Raw genomic sequence first — 14,221 nt, 5'->3', positions numbered from 1 at the left:
GCAAGATTCAGGTAACATCAAGCCTGACAATCTCAACCCTTGCACATCATTTGAAACATAAACAACGTTTAATTGTTTGGGAAATAGGATATTTCACCGAGAAGAAAACTGCGCTGCTGTCGGTCTCGCTCTGCACTTGAGAGCCAGATTTGGCGATTGCTGCAGACGCTGCATGGTTATCCAGGGAGGCAGGTCTCACACTGATAGGATAGAGCTCAGCACCAGTCTGTGTTGAAGAGGGAGGCAAAGTCGAGATCATCCTAACAAATCTAATGTGTGCCAGGTTTGTCGCTGAAAGACTCCAGACCTTTTTTTAGCAGTCTTTTTTTTATTAGTAGTATATCAAGGCAGAGACCTACAATAGACATGCTTCGAGGCTTTAGCATCAAATCTGTTCGCTCACTCTCCCTGTTCCTTAGATTATCATCTTCTCCTTCCTTCTTCCATATGCTGCTGACATCTGCTGTGGCACTATACATCTGGCTCAGAGTGCATCAGTCAAGGGCTACGAGCAGGCACATTGCAAGGCTGGTTTTGTCTCCTGGTAAAAGAGCGGAAGGTGGGTTCAGCTGTCAGTGGCCTGATAACCCACTTCCCTTGGCACCTCATTCCATAAACCTGCAAGAAATACATTTGCTGTTAAGTGTGTTACCAAAAGTGCCCTCCCTCACCTAATCTGTATTATATCAATGCAAATTTTAAGGCTTTAGTATAAACCCACTTGATTAAATGTGCAGCACTGCAAAATGACTCGAGTTAATTACTATGAACTGGGAAATTGCAGCTCACTGATCTGAAAGTTTGTGGTGTGATTTTTGAGAAATAAGGAGGAAGCTCAGTACCTTCATAATTACTTTTTATTGGCAATAATGGCATCAGCAGGATAAGATAATGGATTTCTGTGTGTCACACAAAACACCCACCCCTGGAAGAATCTTGCGTGACTGAATTTGGAAGGAGTTTGATGATACAGGGAGGAGAAATTTCCTTTTAAGATATCTTTTAGTAAACATATATATATATATATATATATATAATCTAGTTTCACTTACTCATTTATTACATAACTGCAAAAGTTTCTCTGGGGTAGCATATAGTTAAGAAAGAGTAAGGTGGATGATTAATCTTTCTTTAAAGTAACTCTTTGGCAGTAAGAATATTTATTCCCAGACTCTCACTTATTATGCAGTACCATTGGGTTAAAAATGCTATTAATCCCCAAAGTACCAGACTGATGTGTGTGGTGTGTGGCACAGTTATATAAAGTATTTGAGCGGGGAAAAAAGAAGGTGAGGGTAGCAGACTGAAGAGTTGTGTTTCTAGGTCAGTGCCAGGCATTCTGTGCAGGAGAAGCTCTTAAGCCAAGAGAAAAATAGGTCATCATTGTGGCACCAAGTGTGGCGTGTGCTGGAAAGCAAACTGTTCCTGATGCACAGGGGAGCTGGGTTGAACTTGCTGATGAGTGATGTTACTACACCTTTTCCCTGACCCAATTCACCCACACCAGTCACGCACTGGGGTTTGTCATTTTTTGTTTTGAATTCGATGTTTTCGGTTTAGAAATCTTAGTTATAGTCTAACAAATTATCAGATCAGAAGTCAGAATAACAGTAATCTTGCTCAAACATCCTCACTGCTGCAGTTATATGGAGTGAAGCAGTTTCCAACCTGAGCTGGCCTCTGCCCCTTTCCTGTGATAACTGGGCTCGGTTTGACAAACTGGCTGTGGGATGTGATCCGATGGGCAGCTCCAGGCAGACCTGAGGGCGTGTAACCACCAGCAAATGGATGGTGCTGAGCTGGTGGGCATGAGGCAGGGGACACAAAATCTTCCTGTGGCACAGCTACAGCTGGCAGAGGACAAGCTGTCAGTCAGATGCAGATGGATGGGACACAGCCCATGGCTCTTGTCCCCTCTTGATGTACCCTGTAGCACAGACACTCTCAGATGCAGTGATACCTTCAAGAGTTGTTTAACTGGATTTCTTCTGGTCCAGGCAGAGCTTAAGGGCATACCTAGCTCTTCCTATTTCACAGAAGGGCCAGAGAAAAATGAGATCATTAATGCAACCTAAAGCATATGCAATGAGCATATGCTCTCTAGGTGCAGGCATTAAGACAACGAACAACAGCTCTGTCCTTAACCATCTCCTTGCAAGCCTAAGAGACTGCATTAGGGGAGCGAGATTAGGATCAAGAGATAGTATGTGCTGACTTTGGACAACAGCACGTCCAGTAGGACAACATAGAAGAATAGCTATAATTTAGACAGGCTCCCAGGGTTGTGTGAATTATCTCAGGTATTTTTCAAGCATTTGAGAAAGCCTAGCTTTGGGAAGATACTGACAAAGCTAAAAGCAGCTATAGTTGCAATGTATGATCATGCCCTGGCTAAAAGTCCAGCATACAATGTCATTCTTGAAATACAGAAATATAAAGTTGGCTATATTTGAAATATATATACAAATATAAAAATGATAGTAATAAGAGTGTTTGAATGCCTGGCTTTAGAGTGATGGATTAATCTATCTTCCCTGTAATAGCTAGGGCCTTAGAAACCATCACCCCAGTTGTGAAAGCACCTTATGAAGGTGCTTAACATTGAGAAACAAATAGTCACAAAATTTTAGATTCCTCTGAGCTGAATTCTGCTTGGAGTTACACCAGGGAAACTTCATAAACTGAGAATAAAATCTTTGTTTCCAATGCTTTTTCCCAGTTTGCCATTTGTTAGTCATTCTTGTCATAGCTTTTTCTATTAAGAAGTTAGTGCCTGTTGTGGTTGCTTGGAGGTCGTCAAATTATTGGCAGAAAAATGCAAAACATTTGTCAACAGTTTTTCCCTTTTTCGTAGAAATATCCCTGATGACATTTTCCCAGACAGCTGTAAGGATGCATTTTCTTTTCTTTATATTTCATTTCATCTGAGTTGTGAGCTAGGATTTAAGTGCCAAATATCTTCAGTTCATATAAGAAGAATTTGAAGTATCGTACCTCTAGAGGCATGTGACTGAGTCTAGCAGCACATGGAAATCTCTAGCGACAGACACCCAGCAATAGGTGGGTATATGAAAAAGTCACAGTGTGCATCACAGCTTGCTGTGTAACTTGAAAACCCAACACATATACACAAAAGCTGAGTGGGTGTTCTGCAACTGGTGTACTTGTGTAGTAGTTGGGATTCCTCAGACCAAATGCTGATGTCTCTTGCAGGGATGTCAATATATGAGCAGGGCACCCCAGGCTTCCTTTACAGCTGGTTGAAGGAAACAGGCACTTTTGAGGCATGTTTTGCCTCACCTTCAAGTAGACAGCTAAAACAGGACCAACAAAGCTTATCCAAGAAGTGTCCAACTCTTTCCATTGACTGTACCAGGAGTCTGGGTGTACAAACTCAGGTTGACATGAAGGAGATGAATCCTACCTTACTTACTTAAAAAGTGCTGCAACTTGGAGGAGAAATTATTTAAGTGCAAGACATAATTTGCTGTGTGCTTATTTTTAAGGAACAATTACATCTGAGAGCATTTCTTATATAAAGGAATTTATTTTAAGAGTATGTTTTTAAACAGTGTATATTTATGTGCATCCTACCGCAAGGGAATAATTTTGAACAGAATTAGGAGTTTTGTTTTATTTTTTTAATGAATGGTTGCAATCATAAGACAGTTCATGCTCTGCTTAAATTAGATTCCATCACTGCATTTCTTCTGCTATTTATCTACTAAATAAAAAATAAATGAACAATCTGGTATAAAAATCTGATTTTCCAAGTGAACCTCTGATTGCTCAGAAAGAGTCCCTCCATTCTGGATAAAGCAAATTAATTCACAGTGAGTTACCTTGTGCCAGTCACTGAGCAGCTGATTTAGGAATAGAAAAATATTTCTATTTTTTCTATTTCTAGAAGGTGAAATAAGGAAATTTTAGAACTGTAGATAAAAGATTTTATTAACTAATGTGTTCCTGTTGTGAATATATTACCCTCTAGCATTTTTTAATGTATCTTCTAATTATGTAATCAATGAAGATTCTGATGTTTACCAATGAAACTTTTTTCCTGCTAGTATAGAGCTATGAATTAACTATAACAAGCCCACAGTCCTCTGCAGCTCCTTGGCATTATAGCAAGTTGAAAACAAGTTTTCAGCATGTCCCCTTAAATGGGTTGAATCCATCTGGCAGATGGATGGCATGTTTATGTACATCCCTTATACACACCAACTGTGCCTGATAAAAACAAAACAAAAGAAGGGGTGTTTTCATTTCGTATAGATTCTGAAGCAAAACAGCACATAGCTGTGTATTGTGGAGAGACTGAAGTAGGAAGAAGGGAAAATGGCTCTGTGCAAATAATTTTCCCGATACATCTCAGTGAAATGTTATTGCCCAGTTCTGCACACTTTTTCTTCACAGGTCATGGGGTACCTCTTCAGAGGTGCTTCTGTGCACCATTTCTCCCAACTTTGAGGTTCATGTCTTGACCCAGATTGAATGGGATAATTTACTCAAAATGATGCTTTAGTGTTGGTTGATAAATTATGTGGGATGATACAGATAATGATGTCTACAAAGAAAAAGAAGAACATTCAGCTGCAGTTACTCTCTGCTCACAGTCAGTTACATCATTGCAGTTAACAGTTTGATGCCATCCTCGGGGTGACCTGACTCTACAGATTGTTGGAAATCGCATGCTAACATTCCCAAAAGCCCTTACAGGTTATTCTTATTGACTACTGTAATTATAATAAACATTATGATCCAGGAGTGAGTTCTTGGCTGTATTGGATTTGTGACATCCAGCTCCCCTGTATTTCAGGAGGCAAAAGCTTGGAGAGTGATTTTGTTTATCAGTGAAGAGGTTTTGCACAAGTTTTGTTTAAATTTATTTTTTCTAAGGCCTATATTCAGACAACTTCACTCATCAGAGCCACTTAATGCATACCTGCTTTGTATACATCCAGGGAAGCTAGAATGTGGAGACAAATCCGAGGGGACAACACAGAAAATGAAGATCCCCAACTGCCTCTTCCTCTCCAGAGACAATTACTTAACGAATGATGATGACGATAAATCACATATTAATGTAAAGTCACAACAGATACACCATCATACAGAGAAAGGAAGTTATGATGTTCTTATTTTGCAGTTTTTTTCCAGAGATATTGAGTGAACATGCGTTCACAGACAGCAGAGAGCAAATCCCATTGCTATAGCTGAAAGCATGTTTCAGTTAATAAGATGCTAAAGATAAGGCAAAGTAAAATCTACTCCTCAGAGGCTGTGGGCGCAGAGCATGGCACTTTTCCTCTCTGCACTTTAAGCTCTTCACCTTTTAGGGAAGTGATTACTGATTGGGAATAAGAGCCCAAATCATCACTTGAATATTAGTATTTCTTTATTCTTTGCACATGGAATGCAGAGTCTTAGAAACAACGTTCCACATTTTTGTATTCTCCAATACAGCTGGTTGGTTTTAATATTTTCCAATTTTCATTTTAAATGTCCTTTGGCTACAACTATACTACCTCTCTGTACCTTAACAGCATACCTTCTACAGAAAGGTGTACCTATCATCTAAAATATATGAAGAAATCTAAGCAGCAAGGACCAGATGAACTGTTTAAAATGATTTGTTTGGAAATTGAAGTTTTATAGAATAAAAAACCTTAAGAAAAAAAAAAAATGAGAGAGAACTGCACAAAAAAATGGTTCCATAGGAAGACACTGTTGTAATAACGTTTTCTTGCAGTTTGCTCTAAATGGGACTTAAAAAGAAATGTGTCCTCTTAATCCTGATGAAGCCAGAAGTGCAATGGATGCTGTGTTAAGAGTCTTCTGAGGAAGCTGAGAGCACTGTCAGAGGAAATAAGATTACCTGGGGAAGAAGTGCACAAAATTTAGCCACCAGGTTTTGTTGATCTTTCTGCAGAGAAATATTACTTCAGTTACGTGAATACTAACCAAAAAGCAGTAATCCAGGTATTTGCCTGAATTCATTTGGACTCCTTTAAGAAAAATGTTGAAAATAAAGCACAGAAAAATGCAAAATACAAAATAAATACAGACGCATCATCTGTTCAAAGCAGTTCCTTGTAATTAATCAGTGCTTCAAGCAGAAGTTGTTCAGCCTAGTCATTGTTCATTAATTAAGAATGTGACGGTAGTGAAATCTGTTGACAAAAGTAGGGCTGAGCCCAAGCTCCAAGACTGAGCTTTCGGCCAAGAAGATTAACAAGGACAAATTTCATTTCTTCAGTGGTTCTTGTAACATAAAGTTCTTCTCACTCCTCTCTAAGGTCATTTCATATTGCTGAACAGCTTAAGGGAGCTGTTGCAAAAGAGAGGAGTCAGCCCATGGATGTATGTGGGCTGCTTTTTATTGTGAGAAGGCTATTAGAATAAGCAGAAGGCAAGTCTTGAAGGAAGAGTTATGGAGCTTCACATGGTACCATTGGCTTCCTACATCTGATAGAACAAAGGACCCAAAAGTTGCCCCAAATGATACACTGCGAGTGTGATTTACGGTGATTTTAATGTGACACAGAGCAGAAAATGTGTTCTTGACAGGATATTTATGTCTGCAATTTAAAACCCAATGTTTTGATTGTTCTAGATGATAGCAAGTTTTCGGAGGCCATCACAGTGCTGCTTACCTGGATTGAGCGAGGCGAGGTGAATCGTCGCTCTGCAAACCAGTTTTATTCAATGGTGCAGTCCGCAAACAGCCATGTTCGCCGGCTCATGAATGAAAAGGCAGCTCATGAGCAAGAGATGGAGCAAGCCAAGGAGAGTTTTAAAAATGCCTTAACAGGGATCCTGACACAATGTAAGTAACTCCTTTTTGTCCAGTGGTGTTGTAGTGATGGTGGTGGTGGTGGTAGTGGTTTTTTTATCATTTTATTTGTTTGTTTGGGGGTAAGTAGTTGCAATGCAGTCATATTCTACTTCATGTCCTATTTCATACTCTGTGGCAATTGGAGGAACAAGGACCATTCCTAAGAGCTTATTTCTCAAGGTGAGCAAAGTTTCAGTAGTTTTTATTTATTATTATTATTATTAATAGATGAAGACATGCTCTATGCATAACGTCTATAATTACATAGGCAAAACACTTCAGGAACGAACCAGACAGAAGCCTCCCTGCTCTGAAAAAGATCATGCTTTTGTGGAGAGAAGTGATTTTTAAACTTTGAGTTACAGCTCAGGCCAGTTACAGAATAGAGGACAATTAGGTTATATTTTTAGCCTGGGTTTAGGGAAAGGCAGTAGGATTCAGAAACTTAGGGATATATTCACACCATACCAGGCCACCCCCACAGTCGGAGAATATGCTGTACCAGTGCTGGCATCAGGACTGCTCAGCTGATACAATGCCAATATTCATTTGGCAGATAAACTGCCTTAAATATTTAGTGCTGGCAGCTATTTCCTTAGTACAGAAATATAATCAATGAAGTTACCTTAATGGGTTTCCCTCATAAAACAGCAATCATGAAATTTGCCTAGAAGTGTTTTTCAAAGGAAAGAGAGAGAGTAGAGTAGAGTAGAGAAAGAAGAGAAGAGAAGAGAAGAGAAGAGAAGAGAAGAGAAGAGAAGAGAAGAGAAGAAGAGAAGAGAAGAGAAGAGAAGAGAAGAGAAGAGAAGAGAAGAGAAGAGAAGAGAAGAGAAGAGAAGAGAAGAGAAGAGAAGAGAAGAGAAGAGAAGAGAAGAGAAGAGAAGAGAAGAGAAGAGAAGAGAAGAGAAGAGAAGAGAAGAGAAGAGAAGAGAAGAGAAGAGAAGAGGAAATTCATTGTAGCTAGTTTTAACATGTCTATATAATATCTTTGGGCCCATCTACTTCATCTAACCCCCAAATTGTGAAATAATGTCATGCTCAAGCAAGAAGCTTTATGATACTCAGAAACATGGAGCATGGAACTAGTTTTAATATGCAAGTTAAAAACAAAAACTGGGACAATTTAACAGATGGTGGGCAATGCAGTTGTTGCATTGCAATTTCTGAATCACACCCCTAATCTTTACATAAAATCTTGAACCCTAAAGGCTCTTCTGCACTATTTTTCTGGCCCAGAAGTGCCTGAAATCTTCCTGCATAGTTGATGGAGAGCTCAACACCTCAGAAGACCAATTCACCCCTAGGAAAACTGTCCTTCTGATTTAAGAGTTTAGACACCTGAACTTAGTAAGAAATAATCTGGGCCAAAAGCATTTGGTTTCTGAGGACATATGTTCAGTGTGTAAATTTTAAAAGTCAGCTAATTCCCCTGCTAATTTGTTAGGCAATATCATCTCCTGTCTCAGCAACTAAAAGACAGTGTGAGGAGCAGAGACACGGGCACCACGCATGCTGTTGAATTTTTGTATGCAACAGCCAGCCCCAGTATTCAGAAATACCTTCTTCAGCTGCATTAAAAAAATTAAAAAAAATAAATAAAAAATCCCCCATTGTCAGCAGGCTGAACTTTAGTTAAATCTGTCTAAATTAGCCCGTTTGTCACCAACTGTTGTGGAACATCTGTCACTTGGAAATAGAGATCCCTGTAGTTTCAGGTGGAAACTAGCAGTTTGGCTATCTGGTTTGTTCCTGTAATGTGCTGAATGTTGAACTTACAGAAATGACAATAGGTCTGGCTTCAAAACATGAGTCTCAGAGTGATAAAGTCACAACAATGGCCTGGAAGAAGAGAGTTTCTGGCACGTCTGGCCATTGAGGACAAGGTCAGCAAAAACACAGGCTCAGGGAAAGGTGTCACACGCTGTGGATTTTATAAGAACAAATTTTATGAGCTTTCCAGATGCTCCACATTGGTTATTTTATAAACATCATAAACATTGGCCATTATTAGCATTAATGTCTTATTAAAATTCTCTGCAAACTTGCTATGAACAGATGGATGATGTTTTGCTTTACACGTGTATATGCCTAAGATTACTAAACATGGAGAATGTGAAATGAGCTTCCCCTTTTCAAGAATTTTCTTGTATTTGAGTTGATCCAAGGAATGTTTTATGCCTCCTCTTCCATTGTTTTCTCACAGCCCTATCTAATGAACTACAATATGTCAATTTATGAAGAAGAATCTGAAAATACTAGGTGTCCAAAATAAGAATGTGGTCTATTAAATACTGCAGAGTGACAAAAAGCACTTCTGCTGTTCTGCAGTAAGGATCCAAAAGTCCAGTGTAATGCTGCAGCTGTGTCCATTTGACATAGATATTACAATATTTTTAAAATACTATATGTCGCTCCTCTGTTGTGATCTGTGTCAGATGTCCAAGTCTGAGCTGACCACTCTGGGCCTTCTTTGCAGTGAGCATAGAAAAATAAGCATTTCCAGAGGATAAGTCATCAGACCCACCTTGCAGTGCTCTTCCAGCAAGATGAATCATCCCTTGGAGATGCCGTGTTTTTTTTTTTCTGCTGCCCATAGAGGAATCTTAGAGGGCCTAGCTCAGAACCAGATGTCCAACTTTCACATGCATAGTCTGGGGTCAATTAATCCCACTTACTGTGTTCAATCTTAACTCAGAAGGACATTGCATAAGGGCAGAACTTGGAGTTAGGTAAAAATGCCAGCGTTGTAGCAGTACATAGTATGGAGAGTGAAGAAGAGATAAGTTAAGCAAATGGGCTTGAAGTGCACTCACCTGGAACACATATGCCGTCTATGTGGGTCTCAGTATAAAATGCTTTCTTATTAATGAGGATTAGTGTGGCCAGAACATTTCAGCTTATTGGCCCAGACACTAAAGAAGTACAGGTATTGAAATTCCAGCTACCTATTTCTGCCTGCAGGTATTTAGAAGATTACCAAGCGGATTACCCCTAAAAAATCGGGTCAAGTGTTCTGGACATGAATTAATTACCTAACCAAGATACTTGTGCCAGGATAATCAGCAAAATAAAGTATAATACTGCTGTCACACCATCAACTTACAGCCCCTGATTTAAGTTCTACAGGGATTCTTAGCCTCCTTATGGTGTTTCTTCAGTTATTTAAAGGATAACGAGAGAAAAATGTCCATTTGCTTCTTTTTATTAAGTTAGTTAGTTTTCCTAGATTTGAATCTATGGTTAAAATATGGATCGTTCCATCTTTGTGGTTTGATTTCCAAATTTTTTTCACTTTACTTGCACAGCACCGTTACATGTGACACTGCTCCCTGACTTTCCATGCATCTCCTTTTAATTTCCTCCCAAACCACCTTTTCAGCCTAAGGCTTATGCATGTTGATCCTCATGTTTAAGAAAAATGGAAGCCCTAGAAACATCTGTGTTTTTTAGACTACAGCAAAGCTGCAATTCTCTCCTTTGACTTTCTCATCCCTACACAGTAAATTTCATCTGCTTCTTATCGAGGTTTCAAACTACTTTGTGCAGTGTCCCTAGACATTTTCAAAAGTACCTATAGGTGAATGAAGAGCTAAAATCCCATATTCAAATATAAACTTGTTATCTCAAGGGCCAGACTTACAGTGGGATGGAAGTACCCTCAAACGCAGATAGATAGACACACAGCATAATTAACAGAAGTGCCCCATGGTTGGGTACTGAGCATGTTATTACACTCAGTTGGTCTTTTTTGTCAACCTTACTAACGGATGTATCTTGCAGGGGCATAGACATCAAGTTCATATCAGGGGCTATGAATCAGTCTCTCATGTGCTGTGGGGGAACAGTGGGAAGGTGTTTTTAGTCCAAGAGCATTATGGACAGATTACTTCCTTGTCACATGGTAGCTTTCACTTCCATTCTGTCCATGGCCTTCAGCAAATTTCAGTGCCTAATGCCTGGAACGATCTTTTGGGCAGATATCTTTAAACACCCTGAATGCTAGGGAAGGAACTGAACCTAAGCCTCCCTCCTTCCAAGAGCGTGCTAAATGGTGAGGTCAGATGCTCTGAAAGGGAGTGTTGATCTCCCATAGGGTGTTTGGCAGAAGGCTTTCAGGCACCTCATCCAGAACAATCCCAGCTGGAGGAAGGTGTCTCCCTGTTTCCTATTACACGGCAAAATGAGAACGTCTATGGCAAATCTCTGTCCAGGGGATCTATGTGCATAGACTATCAGCTAGTTACAGCAGTGACCTTATATGCCCTCCCAAGTGTGAAGCCCTTCCCCTGTACATTGTAGAAAGCCTGAGATTTAACCCACCACAGTTAATTACAGATAATCACTGGAGATTTACAACCTGTGTAAAAAGCCTGAAGGTGTGGATAGACACAGGTTTATCCTAGAGGGCAAGTTGGAGTAGAAACCTGCAGTCATTTATTCCACTGTAACTAATAACAGAAATGTTTTTACCTCATGGTGGACATGAAGTTACTCAAAAGGGAAGCCACTCCCCAGCAACCTTGAGATCCCTCTATGCATTGATTGGCATTAAGGAGAAGAGAGGTGCTGCAGGTTCTCACCCTACTTGACAAGCAGTAGTTAGTTCATTGGCTGTCAGTAAGCAATTTTTAAAACTAGGATGTAGACCTCTAAATCACTTAGACCTGTCTAAAAACGGCCATCCTAAATTTTATTCACAATGGGTAAGTGACAACCTTACTGTTGGCATTAGGCAAGCCAGTGGCAATCCAAGGTAGCAATTCCCAGCACTCAAACTGGGCCAGTAGGCCATCCTGGTATTTCCAGGGGACCTCATGGACAAGCTACATGCTGACACCTTTTTTTTTCCATTTCAGCTACTAAATATCATGTCATCACAATAAGCAGTAAAAGCAGAGCTGTTACAAAGTTTAGTACATTTTATAAGTGACAGGATGCAATCTTCACTAGAACTGACAGAGTATTTGTACTAAAAATAGATTTTTCCACTAGCTGAAACCAAAATGTCAGTATCTTTTTCTCGGTACAGCTCTAATTCTGATCAGGGATTAAAACCTTGTAGTTTGGGGAAGCTTATGTAGTCTTAAAATATGAGAATTCATATCTATGGTTAAAAATGACATTATTAATTCTTTTTTAAAAAAAGAAAAGACACAGCATCTAAGTGATTCCCTACTTTTTCCTGGACAGCAAGCTGGCTTCTGAGAAGGTCAGAAAAAACACAGCAATTTTCATTATGTCACCGATGCACCTTTGTCAGAAAAGCCATGGTGATGGCAGAGAAAAAACAAACAAACAAACAAACAAACAAACATACAAAAGTGTGTATGAGTGGTATCCCAGCTTTGCAAGGAGTTTTGATCAGAGTGATATGCTGTGGTTCTCTGAATCTAACAGCTCCCGTGTAGGTGTACTCCTGCACTGGTAGGGGTGAGGAAAGATGTGGGGAAGCATCCAGGGCAACTGGAGTATAGACAACAAGTAAGCAAGCAAGTACACAACATCATCATCAAGAAATTCATGACAACTCTATGTGCCATCATCATCTACTTTTGTTTTTTGAAAATGATCTTAAGATCTGAACTGTGTAGTCCAAATCCATTCTTCTTGTATATATTCTTTCCATCTTGCTACTGAGAAAAAATAGTTTTCACTCCACAGTTCAATATGTAGGGTGCCAGTCACTTCTTTCTGATGCCAGCAAGCTTGTTTGCTTTCTTGTGCTCTTGGATAGTATCTAAAATGTACCTGAAAGAGAGATACACATCTCTCAAGAAGTTCTGGAACCAAAGAAACCTCAAACTGGGAAATTACGCAATTTATCAACTTAACTTGTTGCTGAGCATCCTTAGCACTTTTATTCATGATACAGGGTCTGAGGCTAAATACACCGTTGAGTTTACTCAGTAGGGCTATTCATGAAGAAGAATAAAAGCTCTGGGGAGAAAACTCTGTTTTTGCCCCCTTGGAAAGATCAGGATTGTCACCTCGAGTTTCCCTTCTCTCCCTGCTGAAGGACTTTAGTGGCATATTGCAGTTCTCTGACCTTTTATCAAATGGCAGGGATGTATCCAACACGTTTCCATCTCTTCTTGCCCCCCCCAAAATTGAAGAGAAATAATTCTGAAGGGAAGTGTATTCTAAACAGACAATAAAATTATCCTTTCTTCTGGACTGTTCATTTTCATTCTCTGATCTCTCTAGATATGATTTAATCTGCTTTAACATTATCAGCGCTTTCACAGATAGAAACTGAATTTTAACACACACACACACACACACACACACACACAAAAAAAAAAGGAAAGAAAATGTTAAAAATCCTTTTTGAGCTTTCTTCAAAAATGGACTGGAATAAGTTTTGTTTTTCTCGTTATAGTTTTACTTCAAAAGTTCCACTAATACTTTAAAAGAGTTAGGGTTTTCATTGATACATTAGTAATTACTAAAATCACCATCTTACTGGATTTGCCTTAAATACCGTAGTGCAGTCTTTTTCCCCAATAATCCTTCAACTTTTTAGCATATCCTCATTGCACTATAAATGCAGCTGGCTTCATTACTGGGGTGCTAGTTAAAATTCTTTTAGAGGTCAGACTTTTTATATGCATTCATGCTTTCTGAGTATTCTTTCAATTGCTCTGCATTAATAACAACTTTTAAAAGGATTTTCCTGCTCTTTAGTTGTCCGGTCTTACAGTCTTTCTTTCTTTTGCCAGTGACTAATTCAAAAATAGGAGCTTACTTTATGTGCAATTTTTAGGTCATCATTAAGCTCTTTGTGATAGAGATTGAGTCATATAATGTGTTTTTACAGTGCAGCCCAGATCTCAGTTGGTGTCATAGAGTACCACTATAATACAAACAAAAACATTAATCATTCATGTCATTAGTTGCCACTATTGCTTTCTACCTTGATGTATTTCTAAGAAAAAAAAAAAAAAAATAATAACATCCACAATCCATCCAGTCCCTTTTGATTAGCTCATTTAGTAGGCATGCTGTTTGCTTGCTTCTATACTGATAATTTGTCTGGTAAAGCTCAGCTGGGTATCTCTATTCTTCTTTACTTGTCCTCCCATTTCCCATCTCATGTACACATGTTCTGAAAAGCATATCTATCCCGGATGCATCTGCCGTGGTAGAGAATAGAGATGAAAGACTCCATTTCTATTTTGTTTCACATTCTTATAATTCCTCCCTGTTTTCTGGCAGTATAAGCCTTTGTGGTTGCAACCTGTAGTGTTACAGATAGCTTCTTCCTTTGTACTTCATATTCTTTGGATTGCTTTGTTCCTTCCATTGTCTGTAGCTTTCACTCCACCTGAAGTCAATAGGAATCTTGGTATCGATTTAAGTGTGGCCAGAATTTCAGCAGAAGCT

The 14,221-nt window shown here is 39.2% G+C and overlaps 1 protein-coding gene across 8 annotated transcripts in view; it reads left to right on the top strand.

Moving 5' to 3' along the window:
• The window catches only part of ENOX1 (ecto-NOX disulfide-thiol exchanger 1), a 364,265-nt gene that overhangs the window by 275,439 nt on the left and 74,605 nt on the right, over positions 1-14,221 (top strand). For all 8 annotated transcript variants that reach the window (XM_048046941.2, XM_048046942.2, XM_048046938.2 and 5 more), the window contains one exon: positions 6,617-6,829. In XM_048046941.2, coding sequence (XP_047902898.1) covers positions 6,617-6,829 — 213 coding nt within the window. The remainder of the gene's footprint in view (positions 1-6,616; positions 6,830-14,221) is intronic.

The sequence above is a fragment of the Anser cygnoides genome, chromosome 1 (assembly GCF_040182565.1).
Source record: "Anser cygnoides isolate HZ-2024a breed goose chromosome 1, Taihu_goose_T2T_genome, whole genome shotgun sequence".
Classification (NCBI taxonomy): Eukaryota; Metazoa; Chordata; class Aves; order Anseriformes; family Anatidae; genus Anser; species Anser cygnoides.
This window is presented reverse-complemented; position numbering and strand designations above follow the sequence as displayed.